Here is a 24,889-nt window from a genome sequence, read left to right as displayed (position 1 = left end):
CGCATTTATTAGAGTATTTTTCATTCCGTTCTCTAAATTTATTCTCTATTTTAGTTTTTTTTTTTTTTTTTAAAGTAACAAAAATCATTTCTTTTTTAAATATTTTAGCTATCTACTTTTTCAAAACTAAGAATCTATTTTTAATGTTCCATTTAAATATCTTTTTTAAGAATTTATTTATTTTATTCTTAAAATGAGAGTGAATGCCAAACTTTTTATGTTTTTATTTTTTTTTAATGATTTGAGAAGAGCTCTCTAGTAGTAGTAGGGAGCACTGTTCATACTTCATACTACCCCATATTGTTTCCTAAAATAGAAATTTCTCAAAATAAGGAGCGGGATGAGAATGCTGTTAAAGCGACTTGAACAACCGCTGCAATTATTTTAAAGAAAAACTAACGGCTATTTGAGAGTGGGGAAGGCAAAACGACGAGAGGTTTCCCCCGTTTAATATCATACAATACGACGCCAAGCAGTAAAACCATTTTGCCGGGAAACAGCTAAAAGGCGCTTTAGTTGGATCCGTTAGGTTTTGAGCGGAGTGGCCTCGCATTTCGCCTCTCTCTCTCTCTCAGAGCAATAACAGCTGGAGAAATCCAATGGCGCTGAGACAAGGTCAAGATCATATGCTCTCGCGCCTTGTGCGGTCGTGTCTGCACCTCATTGTATCTCCGCCATTTTCTAACAGACGCTCTTATTCTTCAGAATTACACGCTCTTTTATACTCTACTTTCTCTGCCTCTCCCCCCCCGCAAAACCTCTTTCAAGGGTTTCGATTTTTAGGTAAAAATTACGATTTTATGTTTTATTTTATTATTTTTCTTGTTCTTGTTGAAGAATTGGAGATAGATATTGTTTGATTGCGTGACTTTTTTCTTTTTAAGTTTTGGTGATGAAATATTGGTGGGAATGTAGGCATTTGGGCAAGGCTTTGGTGGTTCTCGCAATTTCTGTGATATGAGTGCTTGATTCTTCTTCCCTCTGTTTCGTCGAAGCCGATACAGCAATTACTTACTGAGTGACACCATGTCTGCACCACTTTCTCCAAAACCTGGTAAGCCCGGTTCGAAATCTTTTCATGTTTCTTCGTATATTTCCTTGTTAATAAATAATAAGTTCCCTATCAGGTTCATATTCCCTTGTGCACCGACCATAAGAGCTAGAGTTCTATTGTTTTAAAAAGATTCCAAATATTCAGTAAATGGAAAACTTTCTGTGATTTTATTCACCTGTGCACGAATATCAGCAATATTGCCACCAGTCAGAGTGTAAGTAGGATTATATATATCTGCAGAAGAATAGTATTAAGGGTTCAACTCTAATGATAATTATTATCTTGTTTCTTTTTTTTCTTGGGTGTTTAACAGCCAAAGAATTTTGTTGCCTGCTGATTGCACAAATAGATTTATATTCATATGCTTTGACATGCTGAGAATGAAAATAGCAATGATAGGAAACTCTTTAATTTTTTTCTATTTTGATACCTCACATATGGTGGTTATATATAATGATAGTATGCTTACAGCCCAGGAAAGATCTGATGTTGAAAACTTCGATGATGAGAAGAGGACTAGAATTGGGTCTTTGAAGCAGAAAGCAATCAATGCCTCCACCAAGTTCAGGCATTCGCTGACAAGAAAGGGTAGGAAAAGTAGTAAAGTCATGTCTGTTGAAATCGAGGATGTGCATGATGTGGAGGAGTTGCAGGCTGTGGATGCTTTCCGTCAAGCGCTTATATTGGAGGAGCTACTGCCTGCGAAGCACGATGATTATCATATGATGCTCAGGTGTTTTTTTTTTTTTGTTCCACCATCAGTTCTGTGGATGAATGTGTATGGTTTTGGTTCTACTACATGGCCATAGATAAACAAAATTTGTTTATAAAGAAGTAAAGGAAAAAGGATAATTTTTTAAAGGGAAAAATGGATTATTCAGATTATAAACAATATGTTCATGTATGTATACTTCTGTTAAATTGGTAAATTATCATATATCCCATTCTTCTAAGCTCACAGTTGCATATAACTGCACTGAAATCAATGTGTTGCCAGAAGATTAAACATCTTAGTTAATATTTGACAGTGCCTTTGGAAGTAAATGGCATGCATTGAGTAGTTTGTGAAGATTAATTCTATGAAAGAGGAGACGAACATAAGGGCTGTACTTCTTTTCTTATAAAATGCCATTTTTTAAAACTTTTTATCAAGTAATTTTAAAACGTTGCCCTTTGATTCTACAGATTTTTGAAGGCCAGGAAATTCGATATTGAAAAAACAAAGCAAATGTGGTCTGACACAATCCAGTGGAGGAAGGAATTTGGTGCTGACACTATTATTGAGGTATTTATTGCAGAAATGGGTGGCCGAGGCTACAGATGGTTCAAAGTTTTTATTATTTATTTGCTTTCATTTTTTGCTCTAATTGTGCTTTCTTTTCTATTTTCAAAAAAGAAGTTTAATTTCCCAAGTGTGCCCCTTCAGCTGAGCTGCATTCATTTTTTCTTTTCTTATCCCTTTTTCTAAAGGACTTTGAATTTAAAGAAATCGATGAAGTCCTGGAATACTATCCCCAAGGGCATCATGGAGTAGATAAGGATGGACGACCTGTGTACATCGAGAGATTAGGCAAAGTAGATCCAACCAAGATGATGCAGGTCACAAACATGGACCGATATGTGAAATACCATGTACGGGAGTTTGAGAGGACATTTGCTGTAAAGTTCCCAGCTTGTTCAATTGCAGCAAAGAAGCACATTGATCAAAGTACAACCATCCTGGATGTGCAAGGAGTGGTACGTGAGAACAATAATAAAAAATTAGGTAGCTGTAATTTTGCAAAAGGTATCCCCCCCCCCCCCCCCCCCCCCCACAAAATTAAAAAAGATCCTGTAGAGCACAAACAATGAGAGAAGAGAGAGAGATAGTGAGGGAGAATGTTTTGCAAAGCAATCTTGATGTTCTGTTTATTTTTTATTTTTTTGGATAATGATTATCTTGATGTTGAATCAATGCCACAGGGACTGAAAAATTTCAACAAAGCTGCCAGGGAACTTATTGGTTCGCTTCAGAAGATTGATGGTGACAATTATCCCGAGGTAATGTCTTTCTGATTTGTTGTCTATGTACCTTGTATTTATACTGAAGATAACAGGACTATTGATGCCATGTGAATTTTTTTCTTCACTGCAGACTTTGAGTCGGATGTTCATCATCAATGCTGGTTCTGGATTTAGAATATTGTGGAACACTGTGAAGTCTTTCCTTGACCCTAACACTACAGCAAAAATCCATGTATGGACACATCTTATGCTGAATCTGCTTGTTTTGATTTAGGGAATGTATTAATCAGTAACTCGTATTATTAACCAGGTTCTTGGCAATAAATACCAGAGCAAGTTGCTTGAAATAATTGATGCTAGGTAAAAGTTTCTAATGATTAAAGTACTTTGCACTTCTATCTCATCTTGGTTTCTTATCTTACTTTTTTTTATTATATCTACTCTATTTTAGATGAGTAATTTCTTCTTTCATTTTTCCATTTTTCTTTTTGTACTTAAAATTATTTGGCTGTCTTGGTGCACCAGTGAGTTGCCAGAATTTCTAGGAGGCACTTGTACCTGTGCCGATCAAGGAGGCTGCATGCGTTCTGATAAAGGCCCATGGAAGGACAATGAGATACTAAACGTGATTTAGAAAACTCCTTTTTTACAATTTTCAGTTTTCCCCTGTTACTTACAAGTCGACGGACTATCTTTGTATGATTTAAACTAGAATTAGCAACCTTATTTATTTGATTTATGGACCTGCAGATGGTTCAAAATGGTGATCATAAATGTACAAAGAAACCCAAGACTCAAATCACTGAGGAGAAGACAATTTCTGAGGACAAGATAGTGTACACCAAGGTCTTGCTTGATCTTTGAACATGTATCTGTTCTGCTTTTTTCCTCATTGATATACCCCTCTAATTGTAATGTTTTTTGGTGCTGGATTATCTCCATCCGAATTATTTGTGCTTTCCAATGGCTTTCCGTGCTCCTTGTCAATGATAAACTGCCTAATTTATTTCATGTGTCCTTTTTCAGGGACGTGACTCTTCCAGCATGGAGGCAGCTCCAGATGTAGATGACATGCAATCTTTCCCTTATAGACTTCCAGGGGAGCATATCAAGCACACACAACTCGCTCCTATCCGTGAAGTAAGTATTGCAGGCTTCATGTTTAATCTTGTCAATAATTTTTTTTTTTCAAAAAAAAAAAAAAAAAAACTCTATGTCTCTGTGTCAGAAGCTAGTTTAAGCAGAAAGAGTTGCTTAGGGCATCTGGAAAATATTTTTGCACCATTGGCATTCATTCTCTTGATGAATCCAATGAAGCTAAATTCAAAGGACCTTGTTTATAGTGTGAGGCATCCAAGTTGGAATGCCTGGTGGTGGAATATATTAGGTTCATAAGTACCTAGAAACCTTGTTCTACGGGTTGTTGAGCATTACTTTTTTTTTATTTTGGACACGTGACTCTGAAAAGACTGGAGCGCCATGGGTTCCTAGTATGACACAAGTCAAAATGCCCTCCTTTGTTTGTCTTCATAGTAGGTGTTGGGGGATCTGAAATGGGTAGAGTTCCACTTCGTTTTATTTGTGTTTGATGTACATGCACTCTTTTATGCTCACTTATTTCTTCATCCCCCGCAACCCCCGGCTCGGAGGCTTCCCGATTTCCTCTGTATTTTGTCGCTTTTGTCAATATACGTGACAGTTCTAACTTTTGATGAACAACAAACCCCACAGGTTTCCATTACACAAGATTTCCAAGAAACCTACAGGTATGAAGAATTTGTCCCAGTGGTTGATAAAAAAGTGGATCTGACTTGGCAAAAGATGGTAGATAATGAAAGATTTTCCCTTTCAAAAGGTACACCGCCTATGTTTATTGTTGCAGATATACATACATACTCATTTTTAAAGTATTTATGGGCTCTTATCTATATCATGAAGAGTAATAAAGTAACTGCATAGATCTGAGCATGACTATTAGGCTTGCCTATTTTTCCTGACATAGTTTGTTTTGGAATTTCAAGAAGAAATTAGAAAGAAGTGGCAATTGTTTCCCTACGTTTACTTTCAGACATTTGAATTAGATCTGGGATCATTTACGAAAAAATGGGGGAACCTGGACCTGGTGTGTTCAGCATGTTCCTCCATCTAACTCGAGTATTCACAATGTTATGAACTGGTCCGGTGTCTGCTTATGTCATGGCTTTACAGCACCTGTCACAACATGTCACCTAGGAAGAAGATACAGGAGAAAATTGTACTTATGTTGCATATGTTAGTTTTCACTAATTAGCCTAGTTAAATCATAAGCTTTAGTCAGGAAGAGCATCATAATTCTGTCAACCATTTTCTTTTAGTTGATTACAAAGCAAAACAGGGTGCTATTGCTAATATAATGATGATGACCAATTTTTATCAACACTTCTATTATTTCCTTCTTAAGAATTTATGATATATAGGCTTTTCCTGATAGAGATACCCTTTATGAAACCAGCAAATGGTAGAGTATATTTGTATGCATGTGAACCATTTTTTGATAGATTAAATTCACGATTGTGTGAATTTTTGGGGTTATATGCTTTCCTTATGCAAAAACAATGTTTAGGCGACCTTATTCTTTCTTTTGTATTTTGCCTTCCGATCCAAATAGCATTTGCTATATTATTTTGAAAAAAAAATCATACATATTATAAGTTTTCTATAACTTCAGCAGCAGATTGTTTTGCCATGCATGATGCTTGCAAAATTCCTGAAGGGTTCAGCTCTCAAATTTTTACTGGTCTTATGGCCATTATTATGGGCATTGTCACCATGGTCAGATTGACCCGCAACATGCCCAAGAAGGTCACAGATGCCACCATCTACTCCAGCCCCTTTTACTGTGTTGACACAATGTTCAAAGGCCAGGCACCTTCACACCAGTTTCCTGAACCTGCCATCTCTGGCGTCGAGTACATGTCTGTCTTGAAACGCATGGCTGAATTGGAAGAGAAAGTTAGTGTTTTGAGCATGAAACCTGCTGGCATGCCAGCTGAGAAGGAACAAATACTGAATGCTGCTATAAGCCGGGTTGATGCCTTGGAGCAAGAGCTTATGGCAACCAAGAAGGTACTCATTGTTGGTTTCCAGGAAATTCCTTGTTATGCATATAATTAAAGATAGCAGTAAAAGCCGGTCAAAAGGGGGGGAAAACAAAAGCTATTATTTGCATGATGATTGTGTCCTATTTGTTTAGAGACCTGCTATTCTTTCATCTCTTATCCATATTTTTTTCAAATCCACCATTGGATATGTAAGACCCACATGATCCAATGGTGGATTTGAAAAAAATATGGTAGCAAAAGTGTTGGGAATCCTATCCAATTAGATACCTGATTGTGTTGGAGGTTTTTTGATCCCATACTGATTACTCTTGGATTTTCAGGCTTTAGAGGACTCACTTGTCCATCAAGAGGAGCTCATAGCTTATCTTGACAAAAAGAAGAAGAAGAAGAAGAAATTGGTATGTTACCAAAGACCATAACATTGCTGTATTTATTTTTGTTCATCAACATTAAGTTTTAGGTGGAATTGTCTGATTTTCAAACTTTGGCATATAATGCAGTTTAGCTGGTGAAGAAGGAAATGCTGAACGCCTAGAGATGCTCTCTCAGGATACCAAGTGCGGTGATGTTCACTTCTCCAAAGCCACCTAAATGTACTCTCCGTCCCCTTGCAAAATATATAAATCAAAAGCTTTTGTCGAATATTTAATTTGCGTATATATATAATATATATATTCAGTAATAATTGGGGTCCCGTCCATCTAAATGCCAAACAAGTCTTAGAGCATCAATTTTTATTGTCCTTATTATGGTGTGGATGATGACCAAAGAGAGAGAATGCCACCAAGGCTGGTGGACCTATAAACAAGTGATATTCTCGATGCTTGTGCTCCGTGATAAGGAGCAAAAGGCCAGAGATTAAGATCTTGGATGGCAAATAAAACAAAAAGAAAAAGAAAAAAAGAAAAACAGTGTTGGAAGAGGAAAATGAGGTATTACAATTCTTAATATAATCGATTTACAAATATTTGACCATCTACATTTTAGTAGCTAACGTGATAAGTGGTAGCGTTAGTTTGTAAACTAATCTGAGGCCGAAACTAGAAAAAGAGATACAGAAGGGGAGGATATAACCAATCGATGAAGGAACAAGGAACGTTGTGTTTTGATAGAGGTATGAGAGCCGTTTTGTTAGAATGTTTTAACATCGGAAAACCATGGAAAACACAACTAATTTGAATACCCATGTGACCTAGCAAGCAATAAGCACTTACTTACATAAATGGAAATGACAAGTATAATATGGGTTATTACATGGTAGATAGTATTTTAGTAACTAATATGATAATATGATAAGTGAAATATAAATTAGAAAAAGAAACTTATAATTTATAGTACTCTTATGAGCACTAATAAAAGACTGACTAATTTTGCTAAACATGAACAATTGTCATATATAGAGGTCGACCAATTTGCACATGAGTAGAGCCCAGTACAATAAAAACGTGGGCAAGCATTAAGTCCATGAGAGTAGCTAGCCTGGTAAGCAGGAAGAGGATCCTCTTCATTTCAAATAAAATGAAGAATATTCGGTTAGTCTTTTTTAGAAGGGTAAAATTGTCATTTTAATTTTTTTTTGACAATTTTACCCTTCTAAAATACACTAACCAGATACTATTCATTTTATTTGAAATGGAGATGATACTTTTCCTGGTAAGCATAAGTTAGGCTTATCTAATTTTCATAATTTCAGTAGTAAATTTTTTAAATTACAGCCTTCAAATTGTCTCCTTTATTGGTGATCGTGGTGACTAAAAGCCCTCAGACGTCATAACTACCTATATATGATGCACATGATAGGGGCAGGAGGCACAGCCCTCTACTTCTAAGGTCTCGTTTTGGCTCTGCTCCTTCCTCCTTCCTCAAACCCTGTCATTATTATTAACAAAAACAAATCATATCAAACCAATTTTCTTGAATATAATAAATGGACAAAGATTTCTTTCAAAATTGAGTCAAAGAAAATTCCTTTCATATGTGTTCTTTAAATAATATGTATTTTTCCCATGTTAAGGGATATATATATATATATGGCCAGAAGAATTGAATATCTTACCGGTTGCATGGCTCTAATGGGCTTGCTGTGCGAGGACTTCGTATAAGGCGTGCTCAATGCCTGCAAAAATCAAAACCTGTTTGAGTTCCAATGAGAAGTGCACGTTCTTTAATACAGCTAGTGTGTGGGTTATTTTTTGCATATCTTATGTGCTCCTTAGTAACACGGTAGCTTTAATTTATGAAAGTGGATTCCACTTCTTTTTTTTAAATGACAGAAATTTCTCGAGAAATGCCACTTCGTATATTCACTCCACTCCTGAAGGGCAATGCGCCCTCCACGAATTGGGTTGAACAACCCCAAAAAGTTGTTTACACCCATAAAAATTCAAACTTTAAATCTAGCGGAAATGCCAACAAATTCAAAACCTTTGTTACTTGGGCGGGTTTATAGTAGATTCTACGTTTCTTTCTCGATTGCACTAGTTGTCTGATATTAGTATACCATGGCTATGAGGCTATCAAATCATGATCACATACATGGATTCAGAAGAGATCAAACGTTGGAAAGTAAAAAAAGAAAGTAATCACCTGGACTTGTTGATGAAGGAAATGGATGTACCCAATAGCTTCTGTTAATACGGTGGCTGTGTCTGTCTGCAACCTCCATCCATTCAAAACATTAAAAAAAGTTGACAGAACAGAAGCATGGCCGATCGAAGATATTATAATCCCCTTTCTTAGAAACACATAATTAGTGGGTTCTGATAAAGCATATTGAAACGACAGAGAATAGAGAGATAGTAATTATACCTTGCCAAAAGGTGCCACCAACTTCTGAAGAGCTGCAATCCTGTCCATTAGCTTCTCCTTTCGTACCTAGTTTAAAACCAATCCCACAAGCGCACATGCACTATTACAAAGTGGAGTAATTAAATTTAACTTGAATATTTGTTGAGTATCTTATATATATATATAATGACCTTCAGTGGTGGGCATGAGCATCGTGACGCTGACCGCGACTTCTTAGCTTCTGCATATGACTCTTTTGGCTCAGAAGCACTACTTTCTCTCTTTGCTCTTCTAACTCCATTCATTAAACCTGGCGTCTTTTAAAATCAAGGAGAAAATTTTAATTTATGAACATTGTGGAACACTCCAAAATTTTAATTTATGTTTAGGCTCTTATGCTATTTGTAACGACTTCTACCATTATCAGCGACGATACTGAAGTCGATCGTCAACTGATAACCTTTTTTTACGAAGCAAATGTGATGTTATAAGTGAAGACTTTTTAGACTTTGATGATTAAGAGAACAAAATTTGTAAGGAGAATTCTTAGAATGTATAAAGTAAAAGTTATCCACACGTACGAAGATGATAAAGCAGAAAGAAATGTAAACTTGAAACAGAAAAACTGGAGGATTTCCTTCGATATAATCAAATATCTGATACAATATTGTCATTACTAGCTATCTAGCTCCTTCAAACTTTTTCTAACAATATATAATACGGTCATTGAGTCTATATATGTATATTGGCTTTACTAGCTAACTATAGCTGAAAGTATTTATATTTTATTAAAGTATTAATTAAATGATTAAATTTACATCTTCCTATGAACTTAAGTTTTTAAGATAATTGGTAATTTAACATGGTTTCAGAGCCAAAGGTCCTGAGATTGAACTTTGACTCCGTCAATTCATCCCTATTTAAATTAAATATTTTACGTGTTGTGTCTCACCTATTAAAAATGTAATTTGAGTCCACAAGTGAGTGGAGTGTTAAAGTATTGTTTAAGTGATTAAATTTATTTCTTCCTATAAGTTTAAGCTTTTAGGATAACTGGTGATTTAACATGTTCAAAATGTCGTGTTTCAATAACAATAATAATAATAATAAAAATAATAAAAGAAAGTAATTAGTTTACTGAGAGTCTGAGAGTGCCAAAAACTCCAATGGTATGCATTTATCTTCCCCTCTAGGGTCTAAACCTCTAGCTAGCCCATTTTTTGTTGTCAGTTAATTATATACCTTTATTTTTCTGCAGTTGTAATTGCAATGGTCTATATATGCTTATGATAATTTTACTAACAGAAGCAAAAGCAATATCATATATATCAATGATTTAATTATTGGGAAGAAGAAGAAGAAGATGTTCACCTTGTTGGAGCTGTTTGATGGGCTGTCTGAGAGGTCTTGCATGTGATCAGGGCTTAGAGAAGTACTAATTCCTTTAGGAGCACCTACAACATCATGTGAAGCCTGGCTAAAATTCCCACCATAATTGGTAGATGTCAAGAGATCCAATGTTTGCAAGTTTAAGCCCAAAGAATTTGAAGCTAATGAAGAAGATAGATCTGAAGTTGAAAAACATGGGAAAACATGGCTGAAATTATAACTACTGGATCCAGCTACTCCTCCAAAACTTGCAGGGTTCTGACTATTAGAGTACAAATCTCCAGCCGAAGGCTCTTGTCCAGCAGAAGAGAAGTTGCCGAGACATAGATTCTCACATAGATCATAATTAGCAGAACATTGATGTCCATGATGTTTTGTTGGTAGTGAAAGTGATTGGTCTTCTGCAATATTAGAGAGGCTGTTGCATACCATTTCACTCAATTTTGGGAAAGTGTCTGGCATCTCTTCTTTGAATTTTGGAAGCAGCAGCTGATTGGCTGATTGTTGGCTACTTTTTGCATCACAAAAAAGTAAGTCTTGACAAACCGAAGGTCGGCTAAGAAGAGGATGATCATCAATGGAAAATTTTGGCCATGATTCCCTTGAACTAATTGGGACGCTTTCAGCTGTGATCATATTGATATAGCTATTGTAGTTACTACCATTTCTGCATGATCAATATTGAAGAAAATTAGAGAGAGAAATTCGTATATATAAGCAGCCAATCCAACGATTCAGAAAAATAAAAAGATTGGAGTTCAAATATTATAGTAAGCTTAGCCAAATAGCCAAATAGAGACACGAAGATTTACATGGTACTGTTTTAGACCTAACAAAAATATTACAAAATCACACAAAATACTCTCCTAATTAGTCTGTAAACTGTAATTTGGTGCAAGACATAAGTGTATAAAACCCTTTAGAAAGGTCTTCAAGCTACGTCAACAAACATATATATATATATATATATAAGCTACGTCAACAAACATATATATATATATATATATAAAAACTCACAAAAGATTAACCCTAGGAAACTAACTTTATTCTAGTGATCAAGCGCCTCAACTATGAAGAAACCAGTGAATATTATATTTTAGTTTTACACATACTGATCACCCTTAACTATATATTCTTAAAAAAGATTAGCTTGGTTGAGAAGTGGTAATATATATGTGTACTCTTGACTCTAGCTATGCGTAATCATTTTATATGTTTCATTGATGTTACTGAAAACATCAGAAAACAAGACCTCTTGAATCCTCGGATTGAATATATGTGTGTATATATATATTATCAAGTTTTAACAGCTTAATTTTGCATGGATTTAGTTATATTAAGAAAAGCTCAAGAAAATTAACTACGTACTGGAGATGCATATATATAGATGTAGTAGTACTTACAAAACGAAGCTTGGGCTCCAATCATGGGTAGCTGATGCTTTATAGCCAGGTTGGGTTGCTGAAGTAAAAATATACTCAGTGAACTGTTCTTGGAGCTGATGCTGATGATGAATATTTGTAGACTCCATTAGATTTACTCTTTATGAACTTGAAAATCCCAAGATGATGAGTAGATGGAGTTAATTAACTAACTGCACGGATCTGCCACTCTATTCAAAAACAAATATATAGCTCAAATGATACAGACAAACCCACACTCCTCTCCTTTTGCCTTCTCACTTGGTCGTATTTTCTCTTTTACTCTTCAAGTCTAAGCTTAAAAGTTGCCTTCCAAATAAAAGAGAACGAAGGTTCCTTTCTCTCTCTCTCTCTCTCTCTCTCTCTCTCTCGCTCTTGACAAGTGACCTTTTTCTCATGTATAGGAAACTTTAAGCAACTTAACTTGCTCTTGAAACCCTATATCTTCCATATTATATTGGAAAAAAACCATTTATGAGATCATGTATATATAATGTCTTCGGTTTAGAGGCTCAAAAACACATGGTTTTCTCCTCCACCCCCCACAACACCCCCCCCCCCCCCCCCCCCCCCCCCCCAATCATCATTCGATGGGCCTCACAATATTCTGGATACTGTAAATAGGTATTAAAGCCATGCCATTAGAGAACAAGCAAGACATAATTATGGACCTTTTGCTCATTCATCCAAAAAAAAAAAAAAAAATTATGGACCTTTTTACTTGCTAATTAACCTAGATTTAGGACCCACCATCATATATATAGAAACATGTCGCCCGCTACTTAATTTGTATAACTGCATTAATGATTTTCTCAGAAAATAAGTCAATTTATTTCCACTGGTATGTAAATATGTTGCATTTATAGTGATGCCTGATACATTAATTAAGGTAATCTAATTAGGTTTAAATTTGTTAATTCAAATGCCTTGCACTAATATGAGTTAAATTCTTAAATGATATTAAGAAGGAAATTCCATAAACAGATCAAACACAAGCACATTACTTATTGAAATGAGAAGTAAATTACAAAACTAGGATTCGAATTTAAAATCTCTAGCTAGTTATTATCTCTGTTATGATATCATATGTGTTTGACATGCAATTGTTTTTTGAGCATGCACGAATAAATTTCTATAACATCTGAATTTTTGCGGGTCATAGGAATATTATTGTTAAGAAAGCGGGAGAAGTTTATTAATTAATGACATAAATCATTAACTTAGAATGAATCCAAAAGATTAGTACACAAGGAAGAGTCCAGTCACCGATGTGTTTAATTATTGTTATATGATTGTGGCGGTTCTGGATTATTAGATTTTATTAACTATATTAAGCTGTCTTTCACTAATTTAAAAAGAAGGACTATTTTAATCAGATCAGACCCCACAAAAGTTAACATCAGAGAAAAAGGTTATGGGAGAATGTGAGATAAAGATCATGGGCAAGTTTGTCGCCATGCCACCTCCAACTTCATCGAAATTAATTCCTCTTTCTTTCTGCCTCTTCATTTTATATATATATATATATATATATATATTACAAAAATTTGTTGGGATCTTAAAGGAAAAATTTTGTCCATTAATTAAAAAATTTATTTATTGGAAAAACATTGGGATCCCAAGATGCCATTTGTATATACGTTCTAGGTCACATGGAATTTAAAATTACAAGTGAAAGTATGTAGTCTGTCTAATCCACTTTTCATACATATATAATCACGAATTGGAATCCACGTTGGATCCATTATATGCTTCGACAGCTTTAAGAAAAAAAAAATCCTTATATACATTATTAAATTCTAGATAGATGGAAAATAATTATTATTTGTTATCAATTATTGCTAGTCAACCAAGCTCAAAATTCATGCTGTTTTTAATTGTCTAAGAGTGTGTTTTTAAATAAAATTATATTTTTAAATCGCAAATAATAAAATATATTTTAAAAAATACACAATTTTAAATATTAAGGTTAATAAGTTTTGAGGTTTTTTAATTTCCCCCACTAGGTTTTAAAATATGACAAAACTAGTACCTCAGATTTTGAAAAAGACCGATTCACCATCTTCAGTTTGAAAAAGTTTATGGGGGTGGCCGAACCACCTCCGGCCACCCCCAGTTTGACCCTAGGGGTGGCTGAGCCACCCCCAAGGCCGGTTTGGGGGTGGTCAAACTACCCCTATAAAATTTTTCAAACTGGAGGTGGTGATTTGGTCTTTTCCAAAATTCGAGGTACTAGTTTTGTCATGTTTTAAAACCTAGGGAGGAAAATTAAAAAACCTCAAAATCCAAGTACCAAAAAAGTTATTAACCCTAAATATTAAATTACAATTTTATCTATTAAACCTAATATTTGATACTTTTTCATAATTAATCATATATCCATGCCAAGCGGGGGAACGTTGCATTGATTTGGCGCTCCTATCAAAAGCAGAGAAATCCAAACATATTCCTCGCAAGATTGGCAACAACGCCGAGGATTCAGCCAAGTTTCCCGCATCCCCTCCCCATACATTTTCTCATTATTATATATTTGTATGATTTATCATAGATAAATTTAATCTTTTGATACGATAATGAAACTTTACGACTCATGAAAGTAACACATTTATTAGTGTATAAGCACTTGAAAATGAGGTATAAAGTTGCCCAATTGAAAGGCATTGGATTTATAAAGCCAATATAATTAAATAAATATTGATGATGCTGAAATCTGCACAGCCAACTTTACGTTAAGAGGGGCTTGAAATTATAGGGAATAATGGCTTAGATGCCTGTCGGGGTGAACAGGTGGGGAATACCTATAATACCTAATTAGTTGAGAACTTGGAAAAAAGTCTTTCTTCCTCGACCGAAAGAGTTATATATGGAAGAAGTGTGTGCTTTTGGAATGAATGAATGAATGGAGTGCTTAATTACCTCCCCTTTTAAACCATGTTCCCTCCAGTTGAAGGTCATTCTTCCCTCAAACAATCATTCATGCCATGTGTCGCCTTCCAACTAGACTGTGTGTGGTTCGTCCATGAATATTTTAATTTTATTCTCTTAAAACTAAAATAAAAAAAATCAAAAAAAAAAAAAAAACTAAACTAAATTATTTTTTTTAAAAAAAAAACCAAAGGGGTGCATAAATAAAAATTAAAAATAATAAAAATAATAATAACAAGTTTTTTTGGCATATATAAAAAATTAGCACTATAGTTGGCCTAAATTACAAATTGCTCAATATCGTATGAAAGTGAATTCAGAAGTCTAGCTAAGATATGTCAAAAAAATAATTTAGTCTCTACAGTTAAATTCCGTTAAAATATTTTACAAATTCTGTTAGATGTCACGTCAACGCTAATAAAATGGTGACACGTGTCACTCTTAATTAAAAAATATATAAATATACTAAACTAAAAAATAATTTTCTTCATTTTTTAAAAAATTACATTTTTAGTTTTTATTTTATTAATTTTTTATTTTGGTTTTTAAGAGAATAAGGGTATTATAGAAATATAATAATAATAATAAAAAAAAAGTGGCATTTTTGACACACTTTAGTAGTTTGATAACGTTGATGTATCGCTTTAGCACACTTTAAACTTCATAGGGCTATTTCAAAAACGGTTGAGTTAAAAAAGATTTTTTTTTTTAAGATATTTTTCTCTTTTATTTATTGCATTGTTTTTTGTTAATTGTTATGTTCAACTTAGCGTACAATAGAGTTTCTTATTATAGGTAAGTAGTTTCAATTCTATTTGTTATGCCTATAATTAGCATCCGATATAGCTTTTAACTTGGAATCAGTTAAATCAAAAGTAGTTCGTATCATTATTAGACATGTTATATAAATTCTTTTTCCCCTTATTATTGTCATAACATTAACTAAATGATTAAATCATCCATTTTCTATACGTTTAAACTTTTGGGATAAATGGTAATTTGTCTAATTTAAATTAATTAATTTTTTTTGAAACATTAAATTAATTATTTTAAGTGTTAGGCCATAGTTAGAATACAAGTTAAATAATTAAATTAAAATTTTGAGGTAATTACCTTTTTCCCCAGCAAACTACCACCCTCCATCAATCTGGCCCCATAAACTGACACTCTTACCACATGACTACCTTGGACTACAATTTTCTTATCCAAACCCCGCTTCTATTATTCAACCTCGTTAAAAAAAAACTTTAAATGACGTAAATACCCTAACTTTATAAACAAAATTAGCATATAATACCCTTAAAGTTAATATATATATATATAGGGTTAAATTCACTTTATCCTATGAAGTTTCAGGAGTTTTTCAATTCGAACCCCAATATTTAAAAATTGGTAATGTACCCTCCTATGTTTCAAAAATTTTCAATTCAGACCCTCCGATCCGTTACTAATTTCTGTCTAATTGGACGGAAATCATTACACGTGCGTCTCCCCTCTATTCCAATTTTGCCCTCATTAAAACCTATGAAATTACCATAATTAAAACCTATGAAATTGAGGGTAATTACGTAATTTTATAGGTTTTAATGAGGGCAAAATTGGAACAGAGAGCATCAAAATCCCATGTGAGACGCAAGTGTGATGATTTCCGTCCAATTATACAAAAATTAGTAACAAAGGGTCTGAATTGAAATTTTTTGAAACATTAGGGGAGTACATTGCTAATTTTTAAACATTGGGTTTCAAATTGCCATATATATAATTCCCTGACAACGGGGGTTTTACTAAGTAAATTGTAGTTCGAGGTAGTCGAGTGGTCAGAATGTCAATTTATGAGGCCATATTAATGGAGAGTGGTAGTTCATGAGGGAAAAAAGTAATTACCCCAATTTTTTCTATCAACTTAAAATTTTGAGACAACTGGTAATTTAATATGGTATCAAAGAAAAGTTTTAAGTTCGAATTTTGTCTACGTAATTTACCTCTGCTTTTAATTAAATATTTCACATGTTGGGTATCACTTAATTGTGATTTAAAAATCTTACGATTCTTATTTCAACCCTTATCTAAATTTTCACTCATTGATATTTCATCATCTAACATCAAATTTTTTGTAGCTCTAACTCAAACCGTAGTAAGATCAAGAAAAGTTTCTCTGAAAACTGTTATATATAAAAAAATAATGTTATTTTATCGATGTTTTGAATTTTATATTTGATAGAATTAACATGGTTTTATAACTCATAATGTCATATCAATAGCCACCAAAATATTGAGTAAATAACGTTTTCTCTTTCTTTCTGTGTCTAATTGGCTTTAAAACTTTCTCATGCATATTGTAAAAGGTGAACGTGAACGTGAAGATGCTCCAATGAAGGGGAAAATATCCATATCATGAAGTAAGCAAACGATTGAAGGGAGTTTGTAGGAAGAGGGGAGATGAGGGGATGGAACTAATCAGGTGTAATGCTTTTTGCAAAGTGGAGGGCGCGGAAGAGGGAACAGGCGTCAATAGGCAGTGTCGCTGCTTTTATCTGCAACGTCCCAACAAGGGACCTCCCATACCCTAGAGTCCAAGGGATCAAGGCAATGAGAATAAAAGATCGAGGGGCTGGGAAAAAGAAAGAGAGAGAGAGAGAGATAATGCATGATGATGAGTATATTGCATATGTCTTGCTAAAATAAATTGTTCACATGATATTGGGTGGTTATATGATTGCTTAATATATATTACATGATTAAAAATAAATAAATAACTTTAAGTATGATATTAATAAATAAATAATTTTACTCCTATTTTTATCTCTAACAAAAAAATTGGCCACTCAATGTAACTTTAGTCTTTAGCTACATGACAGTCTTCCGTTGCTATTGCTAACTGCCCTGTGATGAAAAAGATATATGTGGGTTCTCCGTCTTCGTTAAAGATAGCTGCCAAAATACCATTGCTGGGCCGATCTAGGCCTGAGTTAGTCAGCACCTGAAATGCGCTGCATCGCCCAAATCCAGAGAAAAAAAATCCACTCTATCATATAAATGTATATATATAATTAGCATTCAGGCTAATTATATACTAAGATATATAATTTTCATCCCTTGAACAACATTGTGGCTGTAGTTTAGTGGTGAGAATTCCACGTTGTGGCCGTGGAGACCTGGGCTCGAATCCCAGCAGCCACAAAATCGCCTTTTTTTAAATCATTTTCTTTCCAAGTTTTTGTGATTTGGTCGGCAAGATTTGTATTTACATACCCACTGGAAGTCTGGATCCCAACCACCGGTCCACCAGCTTCATCACTTAGACTGAAAGTCAAGTGCATTTGGCCTCTTGCGCAGTAATAATTTATATATATCATATTTTTTATTTTATAATTGTTTCAAAATGTTAATACGATAATTTCAATTGATCATTAGATTTTTCTTTTAACAAATATTGATTCGGAGGTTAATTAAGAATATCACATTAGTATTGTTAAATAATTACATGATAAAAAAAAATGGTCTCTATCGTTATTCATTGCTAAATAATAAAGTCTTTTCTAAATGACATAAATTTCTTATAAATTGGGTTAAAAAAAAAAAAATTATTTCAACCCAATTTCTAAAAGTGCGAATCGTCCCTTAGCATTTGAGACATTTTTTTAATAGCATATTCTTTTTTAATAACATTTTTCAATAACACAACACTTTTAGAAACTAAATTTTAAGCATTTATGTTCTGAAACTTAGTTTGTAGAAAATTTATATCATTCTCGAAATTGACTTGGACAAAATGTATGTAATTCAATCTATTAAGCTGGAATGTATATTTAGATCATATGATCTTCATATATTTTTTATATATATTTTTAATAAAGTATTTTGAAGAAAAACTTTGTCCATTGCCTAATGCGTTGATTTCCTTATTTGGGTTGTAACTTTCTCATTATCCCTCGTCAAAAACCAACCCATTACACCATGGGCCCAGCAGAAAGCCCATAACTATATACACATGCTAAGTCGCTAACCCAGAGCTCCAAATAACTTCAGAAGAGAATTAGGAAAAAAAAAAAAAAAAAAAAAAAACTTCAGAAGAGAGATTGCACACGTGATTTTAATATATACGTAGCCCCCTTTCCAATGATCCGTGAAGGAAAAAGAAATGATGAATTGACAATACCCACATTTTCTTTTTCATGCATTATTGCATTTATTATATATATTCAATTCTATTAAACACCTCATCATGGTGCCGTAACCCTTAACCCTTTGTGGAACAAGATCTTTCTCATTTTAAGTAAACCTATTTTATAGTTAATATTAAATTTTACAATTTAATGATGTCTTGATAAACATATTATCACATCATTTAGATTTTAAATAACGTAGCTTCATTTATACTATTAGATATATAAAATAAAATTTTGATTATGAATAACTTACTTTGGTTTAACTTAAAATTGAGATGATCCTTGTCTATACAAGGTACCACGTCATTTAAAACTTTTAAAATGATGTGGTATTATGTATACTATATGACAACATGTACACAATTAAATTTATAATTTTTATTGTAATATCTTACAAATTAGTGTGACAATTTATGCATCACTTATCATGTCAGCTACTAAACAATTCAGTGTAATTGTAATTGATGCGACTGTCACATCAATTTAAAATTCATATGACACTCATTATGTCAATATCACTAGACAATTAATTTGAATTGTGAATGATAAAAATTATCACAAAATTATAGATCTGAATTCTCAATAATTTGTTGGCAATCCAAGTAACAAATGTAGGCTATCCGATACCAACTCAGGTAGCTAGCCTGATCTAACAATATAATTGAACTATGAATTTGGATATTCAACAATAATTTACTGACAATTTAAAGAACAAATATCGAATGAAAATTATCTTATATTTGTTTTTCAAATAACTAGTAATGGGGACAATAAAATCACTGTGTAAGTTAAAAATATATATAAAATAAAAATTGGTGTACCCAATGACTTTTCTTATCCGCTCCGGAACGAGCAAGTTAAATTGAAGAGTACTGATTGGCAGCACACGCCCACGCACGACAGTGCAAATTTTTTTTTTTTTTTTTTTTTGTTAAAAAAAAAATGTTTGCACGCGTCGTGCCATATATTACATTACCCTAAATTGAATTAGGCGGATTGAGAGCCCCACAGGAGGAGGAGTCTCTTTGAGAAATCATTAAATCAACAAAAATGTCAAAAAGCGACCGGCCTCAACCACTATTCTCCACGTGGGTGTCCGCTTGCTTGCGGCGAAAAAGCATGTAAATTGTACAGAATGTCACTTTGAAATGTTCACGAGATTGAATGAATTAAAGGGCAAGCAAAGGCTAGGCTTATCTTGTCAAACCATATATGCTCTCTCACCAGTCACCTCTCTTCTGGCTTCTGGCTTCTGGCTTCTGGCTTATAATCGTTTTAGCCAACAATGATAAAAGTAAGTAGTGAAGCGAGCCGACGATAAGAGGGCGTGGCGTGGTGTGTAAAAAAGACAATTACCCGACTGTTTTGTCTTTGCACAAGAAGATAGGCAAGGTGATATTTCCTAAAAAGAACCTAAGAAAGATCCGTAGCTGTCGTTTTATGCATTTCATAGCATAGACTGCCGTGTGGGGGTGTGAATGTGATGGCTCATGACAACACCCCCATCATCCCTGATTCTTCTCAAAGCCTTCATACATATCCATCTGTCCCTCTCTAGCTACCATCGCTCACAACGACATAGCCAAATCCTAATCCCCAAACCCATCCAATCTCTCTCCTTCTGAGAGCCCAGCAATCGTTCAAGATCAGCCTTTTTCTCGTTTCCCACTTGTGTCCCAAAAGAGAAAGATTAATAAATTGCTTCTGGGCCAGAGATTCGAGCTTCATTGTGTTGAAGAATGATGAAGCTCAAGAAGAATTCGTGGCATGAATTATCTTTAGGATTTGGAATCTGGGAATGTTTTCTTGGTGGGAAAAGGTGCGGAAAGTGAGAATTTTTAGTTTAATTTAAAAGTCGGGGAAAAGAAAAAGCGAAAGAGCAAAGAAGGCAAGCCCAAAAGATCAAAATTCGAAACACCCACAAGTGGAATCGGCAAGTAAGTATCGATTCTAAACCCTTCCTCATATGTATACATATATAGAGCTGTAGTTAGCCTGATTAGTGGTTAATTAAAGTGATTAGTGTCGTTTATAGTGGTGTTCTTTGTTCCTTGAAGTAATTATAGCTGTCGTTTATTAATATGGATTATATTATGGCGAATTATAGGATGGCGAGTGTAGTTGAGCCTCCGAATGGAATTAGGCAAAGAGGGAAGCATTACTATTCAATGTGGCAAAGTTTGTTTGAGATAGATACCAAGTATGTGCCGATCAAGCCGATAGGCAGAGGGGCCTATGGGGTCGTGTGCTCTTCCATCAATAGGGAAACAAATGAGAAAGTTGCGATCAAGAAGATCAACAATGTGTTTGAGAACCGCATCGATGCGCTGAGAACGCTGAGGGAGCTGAAGCTTCTTAGGCATATCCGGCACGAGAATGTGATCGCTTTGAAGGATGTTATGATGCCGATTCATCGGACGAGTTTCAAGGACGTGTACTTGGTTTACGAACTTATGGACACGGATCTTCATCAGATTATTAAGTCATCGCAGCCGCTTTCAAATGATCATTGCAAATATTTTCTTTTTCAGGTATTATTTTGTCTCTCAAGTAGTGTACATGTATGGTATATTTAGCCTTTCAGCTAGTCTTCCCAATGGGTTTGTATTAATTTGTTGATTGAATAAATACATGATTATGAGGGACTGACATATACTTTCTGAAAATGTATGAATTTAGCATGATTAAAGCATGTGTAAATCTTGGATATGCAATGGTTGGTTTCTGTTTGATGATTGGACTAAATGTGAATTCTGAGATTTGTTTTCATGATGCTTTTTGGGTATCTCTGTTCAAGAAAAAACATATACTTTCTGATTGCTCCACTTCTCCTTGAAAGTTTTATACTCTTCATTCTGTCTGTGATTGTTCATGACTTTGATGCTCATCTACACCCCTTAGTTCATATATAATTGGAGTTCCTGCAACTATTTATTGGACTTCATATAAAGGTGTAAAACAATAATATTGCAATTGTAACAACCCAAGGAAAAATGTTAGTCACATCTGCGTTATCACCCCAAAAGGACTAGACAATTTGGAACTTTCCTATAATCACTTAGCACCCATGAGTGTCTTTATAAACTACCCTTTCTCTATGTGGGCTACAGTCTTCCTAATATGGGACCGAGGTGTTACAAATTCTTTTACCCCCTCTTAAACCCCTGATGTCCCTATCAGGACCACGTCATACAGTGCTCCAATACCACATGGAATTACTAGGTGACTCTAATATTATTTGTAGCGACCCAAAGAAAAGTGCTAGCCATATATACGCCATCACCCCAAAAGGATTGGTCAATTCGAAACTTTTCTAAAATCACTTATAAAGTCTAGTATCACCTAATAAGTAAGTAATGTAGGATTTAGCAACCATGAGTTGTTTTTATAAACCATTCACTCTCTATGTGGGTTATGTGGGTTATTCATTTTTCCAATATGGAACCGGGATGTTACATCAATGTTGCAACAATTGTTATAATATAAATTAAATTATTAAATCATCCCTTCCTATAAGCTTAAACTTTTGGGATAAATGGTGATTTAACATAGTATCAGAGGAGAGGTCACGAGTTCGAACATTGTCTTTATCATTCACCTCTCATTTCAATTAAATATTACACGTGTTGGGCCTCACTTATTAAGGGAGAGTTTGAGTCCATATGTGAGGGGGAGTGTTAAAATATTAAATTAAATTATTAAATCTATCCCTTCTTATAAGCTTAAGCTTTTGAGATAAGTGATGATTTAACAGCAATCAAGTGTTGTTCAAACAACATCCATCAATACCAAGTTCTATGGTTCAGCATTGTTCATTAAAAGGGTCTACTTTTTTTACTGGACTTGCTCGCCTTGAAGTCCAAGGTCTTTTGTGATCATTTGTTTTACTTTCTGTCAGAGTGACAAGTGCTCCTCTGTCCCTATTGTGGCTTCCTCTGGTTGTAGATAAAACAAACTTTGTTAAGCATGTGTAGACTGAATCACAAAATCAATTCTAATGTCAAGTATTCTGCATCATATAGCAATACCTGAGAGATGCTGTATAGAGGGTTGGTCTTTCATTGCCGGATATAATACATGTGCTACTATAAGAAGCTCTAGTTAATTTCTGAACTCTCTTCCTTTATTGTTATTACTTCCTTTTCCCAGTAATATTGATTATCAATGGTGTCTTGTGACTAATTCACATTACACATATCAGTTGCTTCGCGGGCTTAAGTATCTTCATTCAGCAAACATCCTTCACCGGGACTTGAAGCCTGGGAATCTCCTCGTGAATGCTAATTGTGACTTGAAAATATGTGATTTTGGGCTGGCACGAACCAGTGGAGGCAATGGTCAGTTCATGACAGAGTATGTTGTCACACGCTGGTACCGTGCACCAGAGCTCCTCTTGTGCTGTGACAATTATGGAACCTCCATTGACATCTGGTCTGTAGGATGCATCTTTGCTGAAATTCTTGGCCGGAAACCAATCTTCCCTGGAACTGAGTGCCTCAACCAGCTGAAACTGATTATCAATGTTCTTGGCAGCCAACAGGAAGCTGATCTTGAGTTCATTGACAATTCAAAGGCCAGGAAGTACATAAAATCACTGCCCTATTCAAGGGGGACACAATTTTCCCGTTTATACCCGCAGGCCGATCCTTTAGCTATAGACCTGTTGCAAAGGATGCTTGTGTTTGATCCAACTAAGAGAATTACCGTCACTGAAGCCCTCCAACACCCTTACATGTCAGGGCTGTATGATCCAAGATGCAATCCTCCTGCTCAGGTCCCAATTAGTCTTGACATTGATGAAAGTTTGGGGGAACAGATGATTAGGGAGATGATGTGGAACGAGATTCTGCTTTACCATCCTGAAGCTGCTTCTGCCCATGCATAGGTACTGCAAAAGCTTCCTTTGACCTTCTTGTGTTGTATAATGTCTCTGGAACAAGTTCCATTGTTCCGTAGGGAAACATGCCTTTGAGAAATGTGCTATTAAACTTAAGGACTGCACCAAGATTTTGTTTTACTTATTGTTTATTAGTTCAAGTTCTTTGATTGTGGCATCTTGTAACTTGTAAATAGTTGAAACTTGAAACTATTCCTTTTAATCTAAATCTCTGCTCCTCTATAATACTTGATGCATGCATGACACTATCATTTAGATTTTAGAACGTAGAAAATAAAGATGCATCCAATAATTATAGTTTTAGCTATCAAGAGATCATCTTATCCTTTCTTTTTCTGGAAAGTTGGGTTCTCACAGCCTCACAGGCATTTTCGGCACTCATGTTGGATTAGGCCCCCTTACATAATTTGGGACGACTAAAGTCTGTCAATGATAATGATATATCTGTAACGACATTGAGGTCGTCAATGATAACTTTTTTCGACGGAGCAACTATGATGACCTATTAGCAACGGCCGTCACTAAAGATCAAAATTCTTGTAAGACTGTCCACTTTGAATTTCTAGATGGGCACCTCCGGAGGCCTATTACTATTCTTGGGGTATGATGGATTGATTACCCTCTCAAACAATCAATGGGTAGTTTTCTTTTTCAGCAACTCCAACAACAATAGTCCTTGAAATATAAACGTGGGGGATAATGATAACCCAACACTATTCCATGCTTTCCATATTCACTTAAAGGCTCTAATTTTCTCTTTAAAAGTTGGTATAATGCTTTTGTTGTCAACTGAAAGATTAAAAGAATGAGGGCAGGTGGGTCTTTAAAAGCTTTCTTATAAAATAAGATATGACCAAACAACGTGCAATAGGAGCCAATCTTTCTACTGCTGCAACTTGCAAGGCTGCTAGACAGACAATCGGGGGAAGCTTCCTAGCTACTACCACCGCCCACTACAATTGTAAAGAATGAATAATGGCATCCATTGTTGATGAGATTTCATCAACTGTGAAGCAGCCAGTCAAACTATATATGGAGAATCTTGTATGTGGCGTCTGGCATTTGAAGCCACAGAAGAAGCACATGCTGATATTAATGTTCACCTAAAATATAAATATATATAATTGAATGCTTTATATCTC

At 34.7% G+C, this 24,889-nt stretch overlaps 3 protein-coding genes and 1 non-coding gene across 7 annotated transcripts; 3 read left to right on the top strand and 1 right to left on the bottom strand.

Moving 5' to 3' along the window:
• The first annotated feature begins 517 nt into the window (after positions 1–517).
• Positions 518–6,808, top strand: SFH12 (SEC14-like 12). Of its 4 annotated transcripts, none has more exons than XM_059580009.2 (15): positions 518–783; positions 916–1,054; positions 1,526–1,787; positions 2,240–2,339; positions 2,525–2,791; positions 3,017–3,094; positions 3,189–3,290; positions 3,369–3,418; positions 3,584–3,683; positions 3,809–3,904; positions 4,085–4,198; positions 4,790–4,913; positions 5,811–6,163; positions 6,480–6,557; positions 6,660–6,808. In XM_059580009.2, the coding sequence occupies exons 2-15, from the start codon at positions 1,027–1,029 to the stop codon at positions 6,669–6,671; spliced, it is 1,764 nt and encodes a 587-aa protein (XP_059435992.2). In that variant the 5' UTR covers positions 518–783; positions 916–1,026; the 3' UTR covers positions 6,672–6,808. The 4 variants fall into 4 exon arrangements, with proteins under 4 accessions (XP_059435992.2, XP_059435990.2, XP_059435989.2 ...); XM_059580007.2 differs by having other exon boundaries at positions 5,772–6,163; XM_059580006.2 differs by having other exon boundaries at positions 5,769–6,163.
• A 1,112-nt stretch (positions 6,809–7,920) lies between these two features.
• On the bottom strand, positions 7,921–11,866 carry LOC132173129 (transcription factor bHLH110-like). The gene is made up of 7 exons (XM_059584716.2): positions 11,739–11,866; positions 10,318–11,002; positions 9,138–9,263; positions 8,968–9,033; positions 8,746–8,811; positions 8,216–8,275; positions 7,921–8,028 (listed from the first exon to the last, which is right to left on the bottom strand). Exons 1-7 carry the CDS (start codon positions 11,864–11,866, stop codon positions 7,921–7,923), a joined length of 1,239 nt encoding a protein of 412 aa, XP_059440699.2.
• A 5,923-nt stretch (positions 11,867–17,789) lies between these two features.
• TRNAH-GUG (transfer RNA histidin (anticodon GUG)) lies at positions 17,790–17,861 on the top strand. Its single transcript has one exon. It is a non-coding gene; the product is annotated as a tRNA-His (tRNA).
• Positions 17,862–20,216: 2,355 nt separating this feature from the next.
• On the top strand, positions 20,217–23,959 carry LOC132171160 (mitogen-activated protein kinase homolog NTF3). The gene is made up of 3 exons (XM_059582402.2): positions 20,217–20,787; positions 20,958–21,381; positions 23,052–23,959. The coding sequence occupies exons 2-3, from the start codon at positions 20,959–20,961 to the stop codon at positions 23,733–23,735; spliced, it is 1,107 nt and encodes a 368-aa protein (XP_059438385.2). The 5' UTR covers positions 20,217–20,787; position 20,958; the 3' UTR covers positions 23,736–23,959.
• Positions 23,960–24,889: the final 930 nt, after the last annotated feature.

The sequence above is a fragment of the Corylus avellana genome, chromosome 1 (genome assembly GCF_965113065.1).
Source record: "Corylus avellana chromosome 1, dhCorAvel1.hap1.2, whole genome shotgun sequence".
Classification (NCBI taxonomy): Eukaryota; Viridiplantae; Streptophyta; class Magnoliopsida; order Fagales; family Betulaceae; genus Corylus; species Corylus avellana.
The sequence above is the reverse complement of the archived record's forward strand: the minus strand, read 5'-3'. Positions and strand labels throughout refer to the sequence as shown.

What these genes read in the sequence shown, in the direction of transcription:
- SFH12 (XM_059580005.2), top strand. Translation starts at nt 1,027, where the DNA reads ATGTCTGCACCACTTTCTCCAAAACCTG. An exon ending in GATTATCATATGATGCTCAG is followed by an intron (nt 1,788 to 2,239) that starts GTGTTTTTTTTT and finishes TTGATTCTACAG; the next exon opens with ATTTTTGAAGGCCAGGAAAT. An exon ending in TCCTGGATGTGCAAGGAGTG is followed by an intron (nt 2,792 to 3,016) that starts GTACGTGAGAAC and finishes TCAATGCCACAG; the next exon opens with GGACTGAAAAATTTCAACAA.
- LOC132173129 (XM_059584716.2), bottom strand. Translation starts at nt 11,866, where the DNA reads ATGGAGTCTACAAATATTCATCATCAGCATCAGCTCCAAGAACAGTTC. An exon ending in CATCAAACAGCTCCAACAAG is followed by an intron (nt 9,264 to 10,317) that starts GTGAACATCTTC and finishes TGATTTTAAAAG; the next exon opens with ACGCCAGGTTTAATGAATGG. An exon ending in CCATTAGAGCCATGCAACCG is followed by an intron (nt 8,029 to 8,215) that starts GTAAGATATTCA and finishes TAATAATGACAG; the next exon opens with GGTTTGAGGAAGGAGGAAGG.
- LOC132171160 (XM_059582402.2), top strand. Translation starts at nt 20,959, where the DNA reads ATGGCGAGTGTAGTTGAGCCTCCGAATGGAATTAGGCAAAGAGGGAAG. An exon ending in GCAAATATTTTCTTTTTCAG is followed by an intron (nt 21,382 to 23,051) that starts GTATTATTTTGT and finishes TACACATATCAG; the next exon opens with TTGCTTCGCGGGCTTAAGTA.